Here is a 16,438-nt window from a genome sequence, read left to right as displayed (position 1 = left end):
GCTATCTAACTTCAGCCACGTACAGAGTCCAGGCCAAATCCCTGCACACCTACACAGTATTCGCCTTTTCCCATACCCACTGATCACGTTAATTACTGGTTGCTACAACCATCTGAAGGCTTAGATTAAGACATCCATTATTCATGATGATCTGTGAAGCGCTTTTCCAACCACTGCTTTCCCAAAGTCACAACCTGCTTTGTGGGCTTTCAAACATCTTACCTTAAATTTGGTTTTATTAAAACCTGTACTGTTCATATCCCTGTACAGGACAATCGGAACCTTCTGTAACAGAAGGCCTTCTGTCTTGCATCTCCTCATGACTTATTTCTTAAACAGGCTTTGCATTTTCTGAGAAGTTTTTATATTCTGAAATGAGCCAGGCTTACACTGACTGATGCAGTGGAGTAGAGGGAGAATGAAAGAATGAACCCTGCTAGTAACAGTCTTATCATTGCTTCTCTCCTGTTAATAACTGTATTTTAAAAACCACCAGAGACTCATCTTTACACTACTTCAGGTAAGCCCTGCTGATTCAATATAATGATGGCTTTCAAACCAATAATCTCATCATCTCATCATCACATGATGATGAGAGATAACCTGTTTCTTTGACAAGGCTTCCTTTCCATGAAACCAGGCTGGCTGTTAGCAATATCTTTAGCTTCTAGTTCTATGTTGATCAAGTTCTGAATTATCCTTTCCATTATTCAGTAGGACTGACAGCAAAATAAACAACCTGTAATTTCTCAGGTCTCCTTTTTTACTGGGGTTCCTAGTAAACTGGAATCATGCACTGAGTCTTCCAAAGCTCTGGAATTAGCCAAATATGCCACAGAAACAAAGATGAGAAAAATCCCTGTCCTAAGCAATTTTCAAGGTTTAAAAGTGGAAGCAACAACCTCATCTGTTCCAGAAGGGAATGAGACAAATACACAGGAATCAGCCCTGTACCTTACTGATAAACTACTTTCCTCCAGAGTTTTTAACCTCCAGTGCTCAATGGCTGATGCAGTGAAGTCAAGTTTGGTTTGTACATCCCATACCTGATGATACTGTTTCTCCCAGCATGGTCTTGCAGCGCTTACAAATTACTCTGGTATTTTCCTTTGATTTCTGTAGGACAAAGAAATGTCATTTAAATGTCACTCAGTTTCTGAAAATGTCACTTCAGGATTCTGAAAAAGGAATGTATAATTTTAACACACTCTCCAGAGTATATAGTGAACTTTGTACTTGTTTCTGTTCCCTTTATGTTTACATATACACAGATTTGCATTCACTATTTCAGCTTTCTACACTTTGACTTGCTTGCAAGTTTCATACTAGTTTTAAAATGAGGCAATATATACTGATCACACAGCAAAACCTGTAATAGCTAACAGGAGAATCTTGTAATACTGAGTGACTGGACAATAAAGTGACAAGGTAAATTCGATTTTGATAAGGGGAAAATAATGCACAGGAAAAGAAGTGTTCCAAATATGTACATAAAATATTATGCTACAATGTGACTACCATCATTCAGTAAAAAGTTCTAGCCGCTGTGGACAGTTTTTATAGGAATACCAGTTCAATGTTCAGCAGAGAGTAGAAAATGTCCACAGAGTATTTTGAATTACTAGGAAACCGCTGAAGAACACAACATAGCATGATATTCCAGAAAGGTGTGGTGGATTCTGTTCTTGAACAACCCCTCTCCCTCAATTCAAGCAGAGACAGAAAAGGTATTGCCAAAGAAAAAGAATAATTGTCAGAGGTGCAAAATAGTTTCCATATGTGGCAAAAAACCACATATAATGGGAGAAAGCATGAAAGACAGAAAACTGAGGGGTATCATTGAGATATATAAAATCACGAATGTTTAAGAAAAGCTGAAGAGGGAAAAAACATTTACTCTCATAGCTCATGCGATAAAATTGTAACCCGGTTTCTATCAAAGAAAAGGAAGGTATTTGTCACACAATGCATAATATAGTTTGGTACTCACTACAGGAAAATATTTTTCATCTCAAAAGTATACGTAAGTTCAAAAAGTCTTCAGAAATTCAGGGGAAGCAACGTTCATCAAGGGCTTTTTAAAAACAAAAAGTGTGGATAACAACATCTAGTTCATGAAGTCTCCACAGTAGCCAAAACATCACTCAATACTTACGCTTATGCATCCATGACTGCCCAGTGAAAAAGATCTCATTTCTGGATGAAGCTGTGATCTGCCCTGGTAACACTCCTACTAATTCCAGTGTTAATATTTAAATTCAGTATCCATATAAAGATACAAGTAAGCACAACTCCTACTTTAATCCAAAGTCTAAACTCTAGAACTGGTTCTGTGTGGGCTTATTAACCTGGGTGTAGCGCAGTACAGCTCAGGTCTGGAAGCAGTATATACATACAACCACCGTGATGCTCCTTAGTTAATAAACCCTACTGGAGCTAGAAATCCTGAGAATGTAATGAGAAGACATGTAAACTGGATTTTTACATGCGGTCTTTTTATAATCACCTTTATAATGGTTAATACAGTATGTAGTGCATAAAAATACCCATGTGTAATTAAACAACTACTGTTTTATTGGCTTGGTTTGTAAGTCCAAACAAGTCACTATTAACTTGAGAAATTATATTGCACCCCATGCCTACAAAAATAATATCTAAATTTAGCATAAATTAAACTAGTTGAGGGGAAAAAACTCCAAATTTGTCTTTTTCTGTAACCTTTGTAAAAGATGGCGACGGTTTCCATGGATTCCAAATGGAGTGAACACACATGTGCTCTTTGGGGAGCACAGTTTTTATTCATCACCACTATCATACTCCTTAGTATTCAAATTTTAAAATGTGTGATGATGATGTGTCAGACTGATGTCCAGAACAAAAAGTGGTGCTCTGTAGCCTATCACATCACAAAATTATTAAAAAAAAAAAAAAGAGCAGCACGAAGTAAATCCAATGGTCCTAGCTATGTCAAGTACACTCTTCATCTTACAAAGGTAAGTTTTGAGGTATGTCCATTACAGGCTGTCTTCAGAACCTGGATTGTGGACTTTCAGACTACGCAGATTTCCAAGCACATCTATCCTAATCAAAAAATTGAATAATGCTTTGTTAATTGATTTATTCTAATTCAGGTGCCTTGAAGGACACGTGGTCTGTGATTAGACTGGTGATGAAAGAGATTATAGACAAGTCCAATAGACACACTGGGCCATTTTTTTCAGTTACTCTATGGAAAAGGATAAGTACTTCCCGCTGCAACGACAGGGAAGGGGTAAACACGGGAGATAGAGGAGTTATACACACCAGTCTGGATCATTAAGTAGGTTGTACTTAGTCTAATAATTTGCAGTAAAATACAGCCAAATGCCAGATCATATATTCAGGAACAACAAAGCTAGTGATGATAAAATAAAGGAATACATAGTGGAAGACAGCAAAAATCAAAATCATTTAGATGATGGTAGCTGACGAAACCAGAGTTACTAATGAGATGCTACAGAAGAAAGGGCAAACATGATCTCTGAATGCATGAACAACTGAATAGTTGATACGGATAAACAGAAAAATACAACATCTTCAGAATTAGTGAGATGATTACTACAAAAATGGATCTATGAAGTATGTTAAAATTTGGAAAACTGCTAAAAAAATAATTTCTAGAAAATAAATACACTTTAGAGAAAAAGAGATACAGAACTGCAATTCTTAGTGTGCTTAATTTAAAAAGAAGGCAGCAAAGAGTCAGGATGATTAACCACTTAAACAGCTTACCAAGGAATGTGATAAAGCTTTCATCATTTGAAGCATTAAATCAATTCTGGATGTCTTTCTCAAAGCTATAGCTCAGACAGAACTGATGGATTTGATGCTGGAAATACCTAACAGAGTTCTCTGATCTGTAGTATGCAAATAATAAAATGAACAGAAAGAACCACTCTAGCTCCACAAAAAACAGAAAGCGTCCCACGTGGAATCTGAACTTACGATAAGAGAGTCCAGCTTGTTCCTCACAAACCAGGAATCAAACTGAAAGCCCTAGGGAAAGCCTGACAGCCTCTGTTAAAGCTTCAGAGAGCTGACTATGTTGGAAGTACAGCCTCCTTGTTATGGAGATCAGAAAAAACATCTGGTTCATATATATGCAGTTATCCCCTTCCCCAATTTCTACCTTGCTACTCCTCTCAAACATACAGTAAAATAACTTGCTCAACATGAAGAGCAAGGATAAGTAGACAGGGTTTTGTGAAAACCAGTATTTGAGGTTGATAGAAATATTGCACAGTACAAGTATATAATATACAGTACTTCCTTGAAAGGTACAATTTGAATGTTTTTTTCCGACTACAGTTACAGGTGCTAGCTAAGAATTGTGCAGTACGGTACCTAAAAAACACTGCTAACTCGTTGTATCATGCTTCAACAGAAAAAGCTATAGTTTTAGCTAGACTAATTAAATCAATATATCTATTTGACAACTTACAGCTGCTGGCAATCTGCGGATGGAGGTAGATCACCAGCCTAATATTTTCTGTTTCTATTCCTAAGGATCCCTGATAAGGTGTCAGGGAAAATATTATCCCCAAGAGATACTATTAGGATGCTGCAAGACCACGTGACATTTAAAAACTATGTTACATTGGAAGACTAATAGATGTGAGAAATATGTTTGCAATGGACTGATGCTGTCTTGGTCCCACTGGAGGCTGGAAAAGATTGTTTAAGTATCTCTGGTACATTCCTGCTACTATTTCGGTCATAGGCAAACACTTTCCAAAGAACTGCAGTGTAATTAAAAAAGAACTTTCATACTGGGGCAGACTGCAACAATATTCTCTGAAATGAGAACATTTATGCCAATAGCAATTTATCTTGCTGTAACTTTCTATTACTCATATTATGGAAGAATTTTCTGTTTCAGTATGAGGGGTTTTCTTCCTTATTAGTCCATTTTCTGCTGTATCTTACAGTTTTGCTCATTTGCTTGACAACCGAGTGATGCTGGAAATAAGTAAACACAGAAATGAGAACTCATTGCAAGTGTGAAAGATGTGGAAAGAGGGATTTGACATAAACCAGGAAAGAATTCTCAACTTCAATGCAAGTTTAAGGAAGCAAACATGAAGATTCATCACATTAAACTACTATTGTATGCCTCTGACAGAAAATAGCCTCCTCCCTGATTCAAAAGTTCTGCTGTTATCCTGGTTTGACCCACATCTCAGTAACATCTTTGTCCCACATCCTTCTGTCATGTTTCTGCCTCAAAAACAACCCTTTTCTGTCAAACATTCTCTTTGATTGAAGTGTGTTAGGCAGACTGCTCCCCTGTCTTTGGGCTGCAATATGAACTCCATGCACCCTGCCTCTTCTCATCTTTGTTCCCATTGTTCTAAGATCTCTATTGAGACTACTGAAATGTGAGGTAATTCATTTTAGGGACCTTTGGCAAATGCGTTGTCTTCTTGGAAGTTCGGAATCTTCTGCTCAGCCTCCTTCTTAAGGATACGTAGAAGAAATAACTCAAATTGCCACAGCGTTAATCCAAATTAATCTGCTTCTCCCATGCTGATATCCTTTCAGGGGATCGGTTCTTATTTTCCCCTCCCCATATTCTGCCTTTCAGGGGATCAGTTCTTATTTTCCTCTCCTCATATTCTGCTTTTCAAAGAACAATGGAACAAGAAACCAAAGGGACCACAGTTGCAAGACTTGCAGATGTGGACCGTAGGGCAGAACTGTTCCCCAAGCAGATGGCTTGCTTGGATGCATTGCACCAGCTACCATTGAACTGTGAGAATCCCAGTGATTTAACTGGGGATAATACAAATCCCTAATGATGATAAGCAGCAGCAGCAGACAGGAATCAGGGCCTCTGGTGTTACTTCTCAACAGATTAAAAGTTTCATGTAGGGAATCTGTAGATAGCAAAATCATCAGCTGTTACAGACACAAGTTGCCAAGGCAGCAATGGTTCCCATAACTGTAGAAGGATTTCAGTGATTAGGTTTAATACCTAATGGCATTGGAAGAAAAGATGGTATCTGCAGGCCCAACCTTTGTCAGCGCAAATACAGACAAGCAGTAGATTAACAGAAAAGGCTTTATGTAAAGGTAGGCTCCTGGATGTTCTTCTGGTAGAAGAAGAAAAGATTATTGCCTGAACTTTCATACAAGTGCTAGATTTCCAAGATGAGTAAAGCACTGAATTTTCTTTCTTCATGGGTTTTATCCCACCTTTGAGACATCAGTATCCCTGATGTTTTTTTCCTGGGCAACAACAAATTTTGATGTTTCTAAGCCAAATGATAGCCCTCTTCCTAGAGACTCAGCTGATGGATAAATCCCCTCCTGGAACACCTCAGAAACATCAACAGGAACAGTTATAACCTGGGGTGGTAGGTCCCTTTCACTAGACAGAAAGCAATCAGACAAACTCAATTTCCTTACTATATTCTAAGAGTGTAAGACAGCCACATCTGAACCCAAAACACATTTTGATTTTTCCGAGTCTTTCTAAAGCTAAAAAAAAAAATTTAAAAAAATTTCATACCTTCCTTTGATCGTATTTATCGCTATGCATCCAGTCATAGTTTGAGAAGAAAAAGCATTATTACTCCATTTTCCTCCTCATTATTCACTCCACTACCCTTTGACAAACACCTAATCCATTACAGTTATTATCTTACTAAATGCTGATGTCCTTCACTCCAGATATTTTTTCGGGGAAACATCTGGGTTTAGAACTACATAATTAAATAGTTTCTAATTCAGTTTATAGGAAGAAGCTCCTCTTGCATATCTAGGTCAATATCAAGACCATGGTGCATGCTTTAGAAAATGTAAATCATAGCTTAGAATATTTTCTGGCTTCAGTACAACTAAATGTCAACAACTCCCTATGACCTTCAAAACACCTCTGTAATACATACAAGTTAAGTAAAACAGTGACAAAAAAGCATTTTACAAGGAAAAAAGTCCAAATACATTCACTTAAAAACTACTCAAGCAAAACACTTTACCAAGTTGGAGCCACTCTGAGAAGCATAGTGTCCAGACTCTGAGCAGCACATGGAAGATTCAGGCACATGTGATTCATTTCCTGAACTCAACAGAAAAAAAGTGTCTCCGAGAAAACAGTCATCATGCTGAGGGTGCAAAGTGCTTCTGGCAAACGGGTCTGGGTGACAACACCACTCTTCAACTAAAGCACTCCAGTTTCCACTTGGTAGAGGAAGAACTCTGAGAAATTTCCTAGGAGGGAAGAAGAAAAAAGTATTTCAACATATTATATTATTTCCTAAGACACTAAAAGAGAGCTTAGATTCTTTACACAAAGGGGGCTAAGCATGGCATTTTCTCCAAAATGAAGTGATTGACTCTCCTTTCAGTCAAAGGCACTTTCTTCAGATGAATTCTGAGAAAGCAGTGGCTGAGTTTTTCCTGCCAAGTTTGTGATGAAGCATTTCCCAAGGGTGAATCTCCAATGATTACAAGGCAGAACTTGGCATAATCCTCGCTTGAAACGAATCACATGGTAAAAATAAAACAGTTCTACCCAGTCATGAAAAATATAACAAAGGGCATTTTGCAATTACATTTATTATTACTTCTTGTAAAGTTCCCTTGCACCAAATGTTGATATAAAAACAACAGAAACAGACTGCTGCCACAGCAAGGGAGAGCATGTCCTTTGAAGCCCCTCAAAGTCAGATACCAGACTGAAAAAGCTAAATCCTGACAAAAATACCACAGTGTATTTTCAATTAAAAAAAAAAAAAAAAAGAAAAAAAGAAGGAAAAGGAAAGGAAAAGAAAAGGATAATGCAATCTTAATTTAGATTCAGATTCAACTTTCAGAAGTCACATACCAAAAAACCTAAATCCCTTTCTCCGGGGCAGCTATATGGACCAATGAGGTTGCTCCAGGCAATACCAGACTTTGCTTTCATTAACAGTGTTTTTAACGTACTTTCTTTGGCTACACACAGTGCCAGAGGATTTTATAAGCCAAGGTTTGTGTCGTGGTTTAAGCCCAGCTGGCAACTAAGCACCACACAGCCACTCGCTCACTCCCCCCCTGCCCCAGCGGGATGGGGGAGACAATCAGAAAAGTGAAAGTGAGAAAGCTCGTGGGTTGAGATAAGAACAGTTTAATAAGTGAAATGAAATAAAATAAAAATAATAATTATAATAATAATAAAAATTGTAATGTAAAGGAAAATAACAACAACAAACAAGAAAGGCAAGTGATGCAAATGAAAACAATTGCTCACCACCCTCCGACCGATGCCCAGCCCAAGCAGCGGTCCCCCGGCCAGCTTTCCCCCTAGTTTATATCCTGAGCATGACATCATATGGTATGGGATATCCCTTTGGTCAGTTGGGGTCAGCTGTCCCGGCTGTGTCCCCTCCCAACTTCTTGTGCACCCCCAGCCTACTCGCTGGTGGGGTGGGGTGAGAAGCAGAAAAGGCCTTGACTCTGTGTAAGTACTGCTCAGCAATAGCTAAAACATTCCTGTGTATCAACACTGTTTTTAGCACAAATCCAAAATGTAGCCCCATATGAGCTACTATGAAGAAAATTAACTCTATCCCAGCCAAAACCAGCACAGTTTGGAACCACTGCTTTAAGTTGTAAAATATACTCTTAAAGCTAGAATATATATAAGTGGCTATATAAACACCAGCTTGGTCATTAAGAGTCAGTCGTCAACACTTTACAGTTCCTATAGCCATTCCTTGGTCCCACCACATGCAATTTTATTAAGAATGTAGAAGTATTGATGGATACTGTCCACATATTTACACTTTCTTTAATCTGTGTTTTCTAGAAAACTATTGTGCTATTCTGCCCCTTTACCAAAACAATGGGCAATGGCTTTAACGGTATGCACCTCTCCAACAGTTTTCTAGATGTGTTTGTTGCAGAGCTGTACTTTCTGCTCTCTGCCTGGTTTCCTTGAATGCTTTCCTTTTGTTCCCTTATTTCTTCTGCTGTTGCCTGAAACCTTTACACAGAGTTTCTTGATTCTATTCCTTACTTAAAACTTGCAAATACAACTTCGCTTATGGTGCTACTTTGCAAATAAACACACAGCTGCTAAGCAAACAGTTAAACACCCTCCCTTTCTTGCAGTTCACTGACTATTCTTTTCTGAAGATGACAGTTCTTCCCATTGTAGTTTCTTGTCTCGTTTGTATTGTTGGGTGGGTGAAAGAAAAATCTTTTATAAAAACTTCCTTCTTTCTAGATTGACAATAACATTTTATACTGTGCTTGCCCCACCTGCAGATGAAAGCTGGAATAACTCGTCCTTTGACCCAGCTTTACCATAACTAAATAAGATCACCTCTTGGCACTACCCATCACTGTCTTCACTCCCTGTGCTCTTATATATTGCCTGAGAGACAACCACAATTCTGCCATGGTGGGACCTTAATTCTGGCATTGGCCTAATGACTGATTATTTGTCAGCCTTGTACAATTAGTTCCAATGCATAGACTCACACTGAAAAAAAGTCTTCATTCCTATGTATTGCTCTTTACAGCAACAAAAAGCTGGTATTGCTCAGCAATATTTTTTCAAGTGTTACATACAGGGGGAAAAAAGACAGAGATTACCTTAAGCTGCAGACTAATGCTGTCCAGTTTCATTACATTACTCTTTCTTTACCCTCACAGTCTAGAGCATCAAGATCTTGAATTCTTGCCCAGCAAAAACAGTTGCTCCTACCAGTAGGAGTTTCCTGAACAGACTCCTCCTAACTTTGAGCTATACAGAAAATACAGCATTTCCACTATTTTAGGCTTTTGCCATTCATAGGTGGGAAGCCATATTCTGGATCACTAGAACTGGAAAAATGTAACACTAATACAAATGTAGCTTTCCAGAAAAACAGCAAAAAAAAGAAACCTGAAGTTTACTGAGTGCTGACTAACTTTAGGCTGCTAAATACAGTGATAAAACCTAGCTAACAGGGGGACTCATCTCCCCAGACTTGCTCCTAATAACAACTGAGTTTCTACTTTAAGATAGCCACCTAGGCTGCCTTCATACTCAGAGAGCGACAAACAATTCTTAGGTTGGGACCTTCAAGAGAAACTTTCTCCTTCTGAAAGTGTCTAATATAGTCAGGCTATAGTCAGGCACAAAATAACATAGTCTGAAAGAGTCCTGAAATAAGGATGTAATTCTTAGGTGGGCTTCCATGCTAGGGTATGTATTTGACCATAGAGATCCTTATGAGACTGGACTAAGAAAAATAATATCTAACATCATTATTAACTAATATCCAAGAACCCAGTAATATCATCCTATCTATTGAAAATTCCAAAAACTGGAAGTAAAATGGACTTCAGACTTTTAAACATATAACGCTTCTGTTCCATCAGAGAAAGAGAGAAAGAAAAAAGATCCAACTGCATTTCTTTAACAGCAGTCTTCCTTATTTATGTACTAAAAAATCTTGGACAGCCCAGCTTGACAGTTAATTGTCATGCTTAAAGCTATTTATGTAGGAAAAGTGTAATTAGAAGATTTCCCCTGCCATCAGTTTTTCAACAGAATACTAGGTAGTACAAATTCTTACTGTTTGGACTAAGGAAAAGGTTTATTGCTTAATAGTCAATTCATGAAATTTATTTTTCACAACATCCAGCCTTTAAGAATTTATTCATGACAGAAATAAAGCCTTAAAGAATTATTTTATATATGAGCTATACTTAGTCTAACTGGAAGGAGAGAAAGAAAAAAGAAAGTATCACAAATTCTTTGCAGTTCTTAAATCATGGAAGAAAAAAAAAATCTAATCACTTCCTCTAATGAGGGTAATGTGAGGGTAATGGAGAAGAATCAAAGAGCATAAACCTAACCTCTGAAGAGCTATCAGATTCATGGAAGGAAACAGACTAAGCCAGGGGATTTCAGAAAATGTAGAGTCCATTTTCTTGCATCAAGGAAGGCTCACTTACAGCTAAACCATTCCTAACAAATTTCTCTAACTTAGTCTTTAAAATGATGGCTTCCTATGCAGTCTCTAACAGTAAAAAATAAGCTTTAGAATACGTTTGGATTTCTCTTGCATCAACTGAAGACTACTGCCACCTTGTTTGCAGCAACTTCTTACACATTGGAGGAGTCTTATGTCTTCTCCACAGCCTTATCTAAACTAAATCCCATTTATTTCAATTTCTTCTCAAAGGTATGATTTTCTATCTCTCAGGTTTTTCTTATTACACACCCTTTCCTAGTAATTCACACTTTAATAAGTTCCCCCTCACACAGTTCTGTAACTTCCCTTCGATCCCACCGTCTCCGCTGCCATTGTCATACTCACTGTCCCTGGAGAGACCAACAAACGAATGCTGTAGCTAAAAGTACTGAGTACACTATCATCTTCCTTTTGGAAGTGCTGGAACAGAAGGGGTTACACTGGCAGAAGGGGATACACGGGCAGCTCCACTCTTCTAACCTTGTCTTAATCAGTATTTTTTAGTGATAATATTCAAGGGGCTCAGAGGTTCCCTGCAAGGAGAAACGCCAAACAAAGAGCCATGAACACGCCTTCTTTTTCCTTTCTCAGAAATTCTGATCGCGTCGTCTTATAGGATGCAGAACCAAAAGATGTAAACTCCATGCATATGAATTTGCTGCGCTGAAATTCAGGAAAACTCCCACTCAGAGACGAAAATACAAAAGTGCAGTATCTTTTGAAAGCAAATGTTACTGGCTAGAAATTAGAAGTTTCATTACTCTACAAAGGTATCAAAATAAGAGTTATTACTAGATTTTCTGATGAGACATTTCAGAAGAGAAAGCCAGGAAATACTCATTCAGTTACATTCAAGCCAGCCATAAATCCATATGTATGACAAGAGAGTAACAGGAGTTTACAGAATGTATACCTTTTTTTTTTTTTGTATTACCATTTTGAGTATTAGGAGTGACACAGATCATAACAGGCTGCAAGTGCATCTCTAACAATTCTTATATATCCAGCTGAAGCTGTCAAAATTGTTCATCAGAAGAGCCAGAAAATGCAGCAGTTTTTTATTAAAGTTCTCATTCACTTTGCAGACTTTGTAAGGAACAGAGGTAAGGTAGAGTCACACCACTAAGAAACAGCTCCTGTGTTTCCCAAATTCAGCATCCCTGAACTATGTGGAGGTTGACGTTGCTTAACAGATAGAAGAGAGCTGTGGTCAACATCCCCATTATGAGCAGCCACTCTATAACTACAGCACGATGGTTTAAAGGATTTTATAAGAGACTAAGCAGAACTGAAGAGAATCCCTGAAGTGCAGAGGAGGAAAGAAATCTAGGCTCAAATTTTCAGTTTTATTCCCTTCAACATAGCAAAGACGTCAGCTATTAATAAACTATGAGTATTTTTAAAACCAATGTAAAGTATGAACATTTGCAATGTTTCCAGGCCAAAATGTTACAGCTTTTTGTTTGTACAGCAAAACCAGAAGCTATTATTATAAGCACAAAGAGATTCTGTATGAACAAAAAGCATAGATCTCAAAGCAGAAATTTTACACAAACGGAAGTCCAGCTACAAAAGGAAGTGTCTTGCTAAAATATAGCAGACAAGCAGGAAAAGAATCCAGATTGCCCAGCTTCCAGGGCAATGCACCAAACTCCCTTTGTTAAGGTACATTCCAGCCAGAATGAAATCAAGAAGAAAATGAATAAACGGTGAAAAACTGTTTCAGATTATTTTGCTTTTAGTCATCTGTAGTGCTTCAAAAGTGTTCTCATCTATCAGTTTCAAAATAAATACCTTTTAGTTGTCTCTCTAAGTACACTACATAACATGAATACCAATCACTATGGCATTTATTGCTATAAATACAAGACACTGGAGTACTCACCGGTCTTTTACTATGATGTCACCACAGGTTTGACAGTAAAAGATGTAATTCTTCTGGGGTTTCAGGCTTTCCCTCAAAGTAAAACCCAAATCTATAGATAGAAGAAGACATATCAATCGTCAAAACTGTGTAAAATTTTCAGTCACTTGTACAGAAAAATCCTGCCAAATATCTCAAACCAAAAAAAAAAGATAAGAATCTAACAAACCAAGCAAAATGCTGACATTTATTTACCTGTAGAAGCAAGTACTTGGATTTAGGAAAAACTTGCCATCTCCACCTCATGCCCCATATTGCTGAGTAGGAATTGTATATGTGAATAACTATTTTAAAGGTGCAAATCCTCTCCACAGGGGGAGCTGAGATATTGATATCATTACAGAGATTGTATAAATTAAAATTCAATGCCACTCCTTTGTAATGATATTTCTGCTAATCAGTGTCTCTGCAATATGAGGGTACATCCCAATACGTAACACAAAATAGTTGGGGGAGGGGAGGAAGGGCAGTTAGTTTAGTTTTAAATTTTTGGGCAGGTAAGATACCAGCCACTGTGGTACCACTCAAGGAATTGATAGCAAGCAATACCCTCTGCAGGCCAGCAAAGCAAAAACAGTCTCACAAAAGCCAGCTCAGACAACTTTTCCAAATCAAAAAAGGAGCTATAAAAGCCTCCACAAATTATCATATAACATTAGGTGGCAGAAAAGTAAAACTGTAAGCCTAGCTTTATGTATGAATATGTTTTGCATTGCCCACTTTCTCAGACTTAAGAATCAAAGTATCTCCTCAGCACTGGCATTCAGTATTTAAGATTTAGGTTGCAACCACAAACGAAAAGGACTTGAAAAGGTTCCAGAATTTCATATAAGAGACAACTAGTTTTGCATACTAATCTAAAACATTAAAGGCTAACTAAGGTTACCCAATATACATGTTGATTGCCATCTTGTTCACATACATGTTTTTCACTGGTATGACTTTCAAAGGTAAATTTTTAAAATTTCATCTTCGATTTTTAAAAGCATGCCTCATTAGTAAGACACACTAAATATTTTTTGTATAATTGGATTGTCAAAGCACATCATAATTACAGATTAACGTACAGAAGCAACCTTAGCATACCATCAAATCAACAGAGTATTCCAGTGTGCTTCTGGTGCTGGAACCATTATTGTACATCACATACTTCATTGGTCATTTCTACTTCAACAGCACAGAATGGCAATTTCATGTTATTTAATGTATCTTTCTGTGTCACATCCTATTAAATGAATCTAAACATATTGAGCTTGGATGCTAGAATGAAAGAAAGCACCAGCTATACTACCATGCTTCCTATTTCTGCAATCACATCCTAGACCTCAATGAGCATCACGGAAATAAAGACGGCAACTTCGCAGTTGTTACCAGTTGTGACATTAACCTCTGCAAACTGAGGCTGTGAGAACGAGCAGCCCCAGCACAAAATCACAACCCTTTGTGATTAAGTGGCCGGTGACAACCTTAGTGCAATAGCCTGGATGAATCACATTACTGCACTTTCAGCTACCGACCATGAAATAGGAGGGAAAGAAAATAATTTTGAAGTAATACGGGAAAGCGCGGGGGAAGAACTGAGAGCAGTTCTCAAACTCCTACACAAAACTTACTCAGCAACCATGTTCTCCTTCCATTACGCCACTTTTTGCACTTTTGATTCTGAAAACCGGCAACTTTATCAAATTTTACCAGTTCCTGTTTAAATCTTCATTTCAAAGCTAAAGAAAGCCTTTTAGAAAAAGCAACAGCGTATGCACGACGCAAACCACGAGCTCCAGTTGGTTTGGGCTTTGTTTTCGTGCTGCAGAATCTATACTTTAAAGCCTCTGTCGGCTCGTCACTTAAACCAGGAAGGTTTCAGGTAACCCTGGGCAAAGCACCCTGTTTTTAAGCAAGGGGCCAGGCACCCCCCTCCCGCTCAGCGCTCCGCCGGCGGGCAGCGCGAGCCCCGCCCCAGCCTTACCGGCGCTCGGCGGCGGGCGGCGCAGGCGCATGCGCAGGTGCAGGCCGTCGCCAGGGACGCGGCGCAGGCCGCGGCAGGAGGACGGGGCCAGCCTGACCTCTGCCGGCAGCGCCGCCGCCTCGCAGCTCCCGCCGCTTCTCACTTCCAGACAGTCGGCGGCCACTGTAACATCCACCGGCGAGCTCGGCAGGCCCGCTTCGCTGGGGACGCAAAGTAACGGGTTTACCTCAGAAAGGGGCGGTCAGGACGAGCTGCGACCTTACACACGCGGGCCAAGACGGGCGAGAACGACCTCAGCGCTAAGGCCACCGGAGCCGGGCTGCGGTTCGCGCAACACAGCGAAGGCTCAGCCTCAGGTGGAAACGCCAGGCGAAGGCGGCCTGAGGGGGCGCGGGAAGCCTCGCCCGCAGCCTGGGTGGACCAAGCCCGGGGTCGGCCCGCAGCTCCCCCGCGGCCCGAGTCGCGCCCCGGGACCCACGCGGTAAACCGGGGTCTCCTGTGGGGGTGAGGAGCAATCGAGAGAAAGAAAGCACCGTTCTCAGGAAGCATTTATTTGCACAGTAACTCGCTTTTCCGAGTCGCACAAGAGGGGAAGGCCAGGGGGAGGCGCGGGTACGTAACCCGCTTCTCCCCCCGTTTAAGGCTAAGGACGCTAAAAGACAGACCCGCCGCGTCCTGCGCCTCCCCCGCCCGCTCCGCACGGCCCCGGCCCCGGCCCCGCTCGGCCTGAACGGCGGAGGGCAGGCAGCGCCCCCGCACTACCGGATAATCAGCAACGCGCTCTGCGTCCCCCGCCTGATCTCCAGCAGAAACCCTCCCGCCATGCCGGGAGGGGAACAGCTCCGGCGACCCGCGCAGGAAGCGACGGCTCTTCCGGCGCAGCGGGCTGCAGCCGCCCCCCGCAGCGCCCCCTACAGCTCGATGCCCGCGGCGCCCTGGATGGCAGCGGCGGGAAGGCGCCCTGGCGTGGTTGCCGCCCACCCACTGCTCGCCCCGCGTTCGGCTGCGGGGTCAGGCCTGGGTGCCCAGAGCTGGGTCCCGTCGGGTCCTGAAGCCCCCAGGTCGGGGCCTGCACAACCTGTCCAGGCAGCCGCCCCGGGGTTCGACTGGCCTCACGGGGTTTTCTTATGCCCAGCCTGAACCTCTCGTGTTGTCAACATCTTCCCATCGTCTTCTGTCCTCCTGCCACACACCGCTGAGGAGCCTGGGTCTGCCTTCTCAAGCACCTCCCCACAGGCACTGGGGGCTGTAATTGGGTCCCCCACGAAGCCATCTCACCTCACAGTGCTCTAGCCCCAACCATCCAGGTGGCATCCAACAAACTTGGTTCTGTTTACGGATGCCTTCCCTGCAAGGGGCATGGGGTAGGACTGGGCACTATCCCCCTGACGTAGTCTATCAAGTGCCAGGTAATGAGGGTTAATCAGTCTCCTTGATCTACAGGCTCTGCTCCAAGATGCTGTTGGCCCTTGTTGCTGCCGTGGCCAGCTCAGCTCACTGCCTACCTGGGCCTTCTCCAGAGAGCTGCTCCGCAGCCAGGCACTCCGGGTCCCTACT

At 40.9% G+C, this 16,438-nt stretch overlaps 1 protein-coding gene across 2 annotated transcripts in view; it reads right to left on the bottom strand.

Moving 5' to 3' along the window:
• The window catches only part of UBE3D (ubiquitin protein ligase E3D), a 99,732-nt gene extending 84,027 nt beyond the window's left edge, over positions 1-15,705 (bottom strand). For both annotated transcript variants that reach the window (XM_059835505.1, XM_059835506.1), the window contains exons 1-5: positions 15,641-15,705; positions 14,882-15,081; positions 12,877-12,967; positions 7,020-7,251; positions 1,047-1,116 (exon numbers count right to left, since the gene is read on the bottom strand). In XM_059835505.1, coding sequence (XP_059691488.1) covers positions 1,047-1,116; positions 7,020-7,251; positions 12,877-12,967; positions 14,882-15,081; positions 15,641-15,705 — 658 coding nt within the window. The remainder of the gene's footprint in view (positions 1-1,046; positions 1,117-7,019; positions 7,252-12,876; positions 12,968-14,881; positions 15,082-15,640) is intronic.
• Between the last annotated feature and the right edge of the window lie 733 nt (positions 15,706-16,438).

The sequence above is a fragment of the Gavia stellata genome, chromosome 2 (assembly GCF_030936135.1).
Source record: "Gavia stellata isolate bGavSte3 chromosome 2, bGavSte3.hap2, whole genome shotgun sequence".
Classification (NCBI taxonomy): domain Eukaryota; kingdom Metazoa; phylum Chordata; class Aves; order Gaviiformes; family Gaviidae; genus Gavia; species Gavia stellata.
This window is presented reverse-complemented; position numbering and strand designations above follow the sequence as displayed.